This window comes from Pogoniulus pusillus, chromosome 2 (genome assembly GCF_015220805.1).
Source record: "Pogoniulus pusillus isolate bPogPus1 chromosome 2, bPogPus1.pri, whole genome shotgun sequence".
NCBI classification, from domain to species: domain Eukaryota; kingdom Metazoa; phylum Chordata; class Aves; order Piciformes; family Lybiidae; genus Pogoniulus; species Pogoniulus pusillus.
Window position 1 is genome coordinate 2524001 of NC_087265.1, and position 6000 is coordinate 2530000.

Sequence of the window (6000 nt, forward strand, 5' to 3'; positions counted from 1 at the left end):
TAAGTTCTCCCCTAGACTTCTGGTTTCAGAAGAGGCAGGACACCCCACAGCCATCGGTCTGACACGTGTTAGCGGCAGGGGTGTGCAGGGTCTCGACAGCATCCTGCCCACAGCGAGATGTCGTGAGGCCAGAGTCAAGCAGACAGAGGAGACCATCAGATATTGGAAGGGAAGGGGCTAGGAGGACATGAAGTCTTCCCACTCGAGCAAATATGAAAGAGTCAAGGCCTGTTATGGTAAGGAAAATATGTGCAAAGGAAGTCACACGGACTGATAGGGGACCTCAAAGTCTCTGGTAATGGTAATTCAGATAACCATCGAGTCTTATTTCCGAATCAGATGGCTTTTAAAGTCCTGTTTCTCCAAGTGCTGAGCACATTTTGTCACTTCATTAATGTTCCTTGGAAATAGAAACAGTTCAAAACTACATATGTCCCCAGTCCTGTACGGCAACATCGTTAAGTGCATACGTAATGATAAACTGCACCTCGGTGCCAGGCCTAAGAAATCTCATGGACAAAAAAAAAAAGCAGTGATGTGGGTTTATTTTCCTATTATTTTCCCCCTCAAGAGTTATAAAGCAAATTTTCTTGTGTTACTTAATAAGAGCACTGGGGTTTTCTGTGGGTGTTACCAACATTAGGAAAGTGTGAGTAATAAAATCCTCGCAAGACTTAGGAACCACCTTTTACAGTAAGATTTGTAGAAGGCATTACCTATGAATTAATCTCGTGATGGAATGCGTAGAAATGCTGCTATGCTAGAAAACACTTCTGAGCTGTTCAAAGCAGAGCTATCTGCCACATCTCAAACGGTGGCAGAACACAAGAGAAGAGCTGAGTGATGCATGGCGTTCAGCTGTGCTCGGGATGGAGCAGGCCCTTGTGGCCTTTGGAAAGAACATGGTGAGCCCTTGAATTCGTTTGGATTAAAAAACAGTAACAGAAACCTTTTGCTGGTTTGCTGTGTTTTGCTCTGCTGTGGGAGAAAAAAAGAAAGAGGTGGCTCAGGGATGATGCCTGCTAAATATCTCCATCCCCTCTCTTGTTCCACAAAGTGTATTGATTTCTAAGAAGAGAGGGAAGAAAGAGATGTGGAAATTGGAAGGGCAACAAAATAAATTAAATAAATAAAGATTAGGCAGAAACAGAACGATCTCATAAATATGCATTTAAAGTGTGTGTGTGTGTGTGTGTATCTATGTGAGGGCTTTATGTGTGTCTTGCTGAAAAGGCGTTCTCAGTCTCTGAAGTAGCTTACTCTGTGCACCATGCGAATCTGGGGTTGCCAAGAAGGGTGCACCCCATCCTCGTTATCAACCTCTTTGTAGGGGCTCTCTCATTAAGGGACTGCTGTATCTTGGCCCTGCTACTTTAAACTACATGAGGTTTGCCCTCAGAGAGAAACCATCTCCTCGTGCTGCTGAAACCTGTTAGCTCACAAGGATGCACTTACAAGGAGTTGCAGGGCACAGGAAGGGTAGTGAGGACTCTCACCAGGCATGGGAAGGGTAGTGGATGAGTTTGCTGCTGTGATCAAATTTGGGGAGAGGGGCATTTTTATTAAAATACAAGCCAGTTATGTAAATGCTTCCCACTTGTTCAACAAGAAATGGTTTTGTCACTTCATGCACAGCTAATTCTACAAGATACCGGGGGTGGGGGGAAACAAATCTCCTGTCATGCAATGCCTTACCTGTACCATTGTTTGGAGTGGTCTGAATTGCGGCTTCAGGCCCCATAGTGTCATAATCTTCCTTCATTTCTTCTGTGAAATAAGCAGGCACACTTTTAGCATTTGCACATCACTGAATTGCTTACAAAGCTAGGGAGCACACAGCAGTAACGGGGACGATCCTGCCATGGGAAGGAGAGAAAAGGGCTGTTGTGGACCTCTACACAATGGCTTTGTTCTGGCAACTGAATGAGTTCAGCAGTGCTGGATGGACGAGAACTTATTTACTTTAAACATGACAGCCGGCGGTGGAAAACAGAACTATTTGCTCAGAATAAAAGCAGGGCTTCCCCCAGCAACAAATCTAATAAGCAGCTGGGTGATAAAAGGGGACATTTGCACTTTCTGTACTTAAATAATCAGTTAACTGACACTGCCAGATCTGTACCTGGGAAGAAACTGCAAACACAAAGGGGAGATACAAGAAGTTCCTATCTCTCTCTTTCTACCTATCGTCAGACAGATCTGAGCTGCCATCGTCACTGTAACCTCATTTGAAGCTCAGCATGCGTTGGTATGAAGCGCTGCAGCAATGTGACAAACCTTCAGCTCTGGGCACTTCTGCCCTGCTCCCGCCATTTGTTTGCACGCTGACAACGTTGGCCTTTATGGCCATAAATTGGGCTAATTCACATGCAAATGAGCTTGATATGCGGAGAATTATTTACTAGGTATTTCTCATGGACTGGTTTGCTTGTCCGTGGAACTGCTTGGAAGTGAGTTAAAACAGCATTCCGAAGGGCTGGCTACAGCTCCATCACTGGGGAGAAGGCTTATTTTCATAGATGGCTCAGCCTGCCTCCAAGTGCCTGTCAAACTTGGTTTCTTGCTGCTAATTTGTTAGTTCATGTGCAACAGGTATTCACACATCCAGCCCGGTTAAGATTGAACCCTCCAAAGGGTTTTCACAGGCAGAAACAAATACACAGAGCGTTTCTTTCTCGCCTTTTCAACTTCTCCTAAAGGCCAGCCTTGCTTTAGTTGAAGACATGCACAAACATACAAGATCTCCCTTTTCTTTTTATTTTAAGTGTGAAAATTTAATATTTGAGATTAAAGTGGAGGGAAAAAACCAAGCAAACCGAACAAAAAACCTGCTTTCATCTGTGCTTGTAAGAAATCAAATGTCAAAAAGGCACCCAGAAGTGGTTCAACAGCAACCAAAAGAATTAAAAAAAGAGAGAGAGAAAAAGCATTTCCCAGAAACAAACAGAAGTCAATGATGATTCAGGAAGATGGATGTTGCTCAGCCAATCAAGTGATAGACTGGCAAGAAGATCAAAGCCTGTTATTAAAATCTTATTGATACACAAAGCATTAAAAACCTTATTCTCTTTTTTTCTCTTTCTTTTTCTGGTGGGAAAGATTTTTGATGAGGACAGAAACTGGCCCAGTATTAATCCATTTCCATGACAATGATTTGACTGAAGATAGGGGGAATAATGTAAACAGAGCACATTCTCAGTTCATTCCTAAATTTGTAATCTTGTAGTATTCTTCAGATGTCACATTCTACAAGTAATTAGTTGGTAGAATAACAGGTTCTAATTGTATCATTCTAATCAAAACTAAAGCACAGAATGACTTAATTCAGAGCTTTACAACCAGCAGACAATACTGTGGTATAAATATACATGTTTATGGCTTTGAAGCTTTAAAGGGGAAAAAAAAAACAACCTTAATGAAAGCTCTTAAGTTAAAATATGCAGGTACAAACAGATGCTAAATTTGTACAAAAGCACAGAATATGCAGACCAGATGAAAAATATTTGTTTAAACTGTACAGCAGACAAGCCAGCCTTGATTCTTTTCCCAGATCTGGCATTCTGCCTCTTTAAGGATCGTTTTCAGGGGAGGGGGGGGAGGATATCTTGCGTCCAAAACATTGAGGAGTTCAATACGTATTAATAAAACGTTGTCAATTATGATAATTGATCTGCCGGGCCAGCCTCACAGCTGATATTTTTATTGCAGCCTACCAGAAAATTTCAACCGAGGTAGAGGATTTCTGAGAAGTTCAGCCTCAGATATAAATATAGTTATTGTGATTTTCCTCCTTGAGCCTCTCATGTGATTTCTGGTAGCAAGGAGTCACAAGTATCAGAAGTTTTCCATCTACACAGTCAGCAAGGGGAGAACAGTTAGCAGCTTTTTTTTTTTTTTGCATAATAGTGGTAATGTTCAAGATTTCTGCTGCACTTCCTTCCTCATTGTCATGTTCTTCTGTGGTAAAGAGAAGTTACAGCCTCCGAGCTGCTTCCCAAAAAATTATTAAAGGCTCGCAGAAGAACTCTCTGCTGCTTCTCACTTTGTGCAGGTCACCGGAGTCCAGGCTGCGATTTTTCATCTCCATTTTTGTTCTCCTTCAGCTGACGGCTGCACAATTTATCCGTTAGCATCGCCGCCCTCAGCTAATGCCACTTTGCTTTACCTGCCCTCCTCCCAAAACCCGCGGCCCTGCCTTGCGCGTCTGAAAAGGCAAACCCAAACAAACAGCCGCAAGCGTTTTCTTCCCCTCAGCACTAATTTACTGCCATATAAACTGTGACTCTGGAGAGAGTCGTGCCCTGCCCAGGCAAATCGAAGCCGGAGGGTGCCCTGCGCACGCAGATGCGGCGGAGGATCCGCGCAGACGCCCTCTCCGCGCCTGTGTGGCTGGGATGGGTGGCAAGCAGGGGCTGCGCTGGGTTCCTTTCTGGAGAGCACATCTGACCGAGTGCAATCTGTCTGTCTAAAGCCACACACTGTATTTATTTTGAAAACACTTGGAGAAGTTTGCATTTTCCAGCCACCCTTGGGATAAAGGTTTGTAAAAATAAAGAGCACTTTCTTCCTTGGGCTGAAGAATCCTTGAATAAGCAGAAAGAGGCCAAGATGCAGGTGATTTATTTAAGTCTGTGTCAATGATAATGATGTCATGGTTTCCAGCACACTGTGTCCACCCCATTGTGGGACGAAAGAATGTCAAGGACAATTCCAAACACAAAACTTTGATTGTGCTGGAACCGGAAAGGCACAGTAAGAACTCCACTGCGCTCTTCAGTTCAAAACCTGCATCCTGCAGACAAACTACAGAAAGCATGGGAGAAAGAGCAAAGGAGAGGGGGCTTATCTCAGAGTAAAGCTATGTGCTGAGGTACTAGGGTAGACAGTCAGGCACCAGGGATAAAACACCGCTGAATAAAACAGCACCCAAATTAGAATTATTGTCTATATTGTGTGTTTTGAACAATAAATAAGAAAAAATACTTTATCAGAAGAAAAACGTGTTATCTAAGAGTCAGGATAAACAATGAGGAGCTTTTTAAGACCAATCTCTTTTCATTAGACATCAAGGCACCACATCAGAGCACTCGTAGAACAATAAAAGAAAACACAGGCGATAAATCATAACCGATCATTAGGACGCAGACAGGTAATAGCAGAGCAACTCTCTTGGACTGCCTAACTAGAAGGGCTAAATAGGATTAGGGATTTACATTTTATTTAATTATTGTAAGACTAGAACACCAGGGTTTGTTTTTTTCACCGGGAAGGTAAGGGCAGCAGAACAGCCTGTTGGTTTCTGCTGCGGGCCTCATTAACCACAGGTGATCAAAAGACTCCGCAAAGCATTCTTGGGGATTACTCTGTTCAAAACTCTCTCCCTTCCCCTGTGCAGAATCCTGCTGCTGGGCTAAGACACAGAGCCTCCACTCCCTTGGTTTGTTTTGGTTTTGATCATTTCTAACTATTGATCCTAATTTGTAAAAAAGCAAACTTTTTTTTTTTTCAGAAGTTTGGGGCTCACACATTTGTTATATCATTATTAATTATTCCTTTAAGGGTGGAAATTCTGGTAATTGGTCCTTACCCTTGATTTCTAGATATTAAAATTTAAAGCATCAGAACATTCATTCTTATAGCCCTGCATATCTAGTTCATTAACAAATATGAATAGCTAACACCAGCTCATTTAAATAGTATGTCTTACATGAGTTCTCGCTACACTCTGTTTCTGTCACACTGCTCCCAAGAATCATTGGCTCTTATTATACATGTAAATGGCTATCATAAAAATAAAAATTTCATTTAAGATTGTTAATGACTTCTGCAGCAGTCAGACTTCCTTTAATGATCATCCTCTGCCCCTAATTAAACGTATTTATCTTTCAAGCATCTTTGGCTGAGTTCTCCCTCATAGTTGAAAATCTAAAACCTTAAGTCTTAATGGATATTGCAATAAATGTTTATGTATGGAATTGCAAGGATTCTAGCAAGGCTCAC

General features: G+C 42.2%; 1 protein-coding gene across 3 annotated transcripts in view; it reads right to left on the minus strand.

Moving 5' to 3' along the window:
• Window positions 1-6000, minus strand: part of ZEB2 (zinc finger E-box binding homeobox 2) — a 124873-nt gene that overhangs the window by 25549 nt on the left and 93324 nt on the right. For all 3 annotated transcript variants that reach the window (XM_064154660.1, XM_064154675.1, XM_064154667.1), the window contains exon 5: window positions 1696-1767. In XM_064154660.1, the coding sequence (XP_064010730.1) occupies window positions 1696-1767 (72 nt within the window). The remainder of the gene's footprint in view (window positions 1-1695; window positions 1768-6000) is intronic.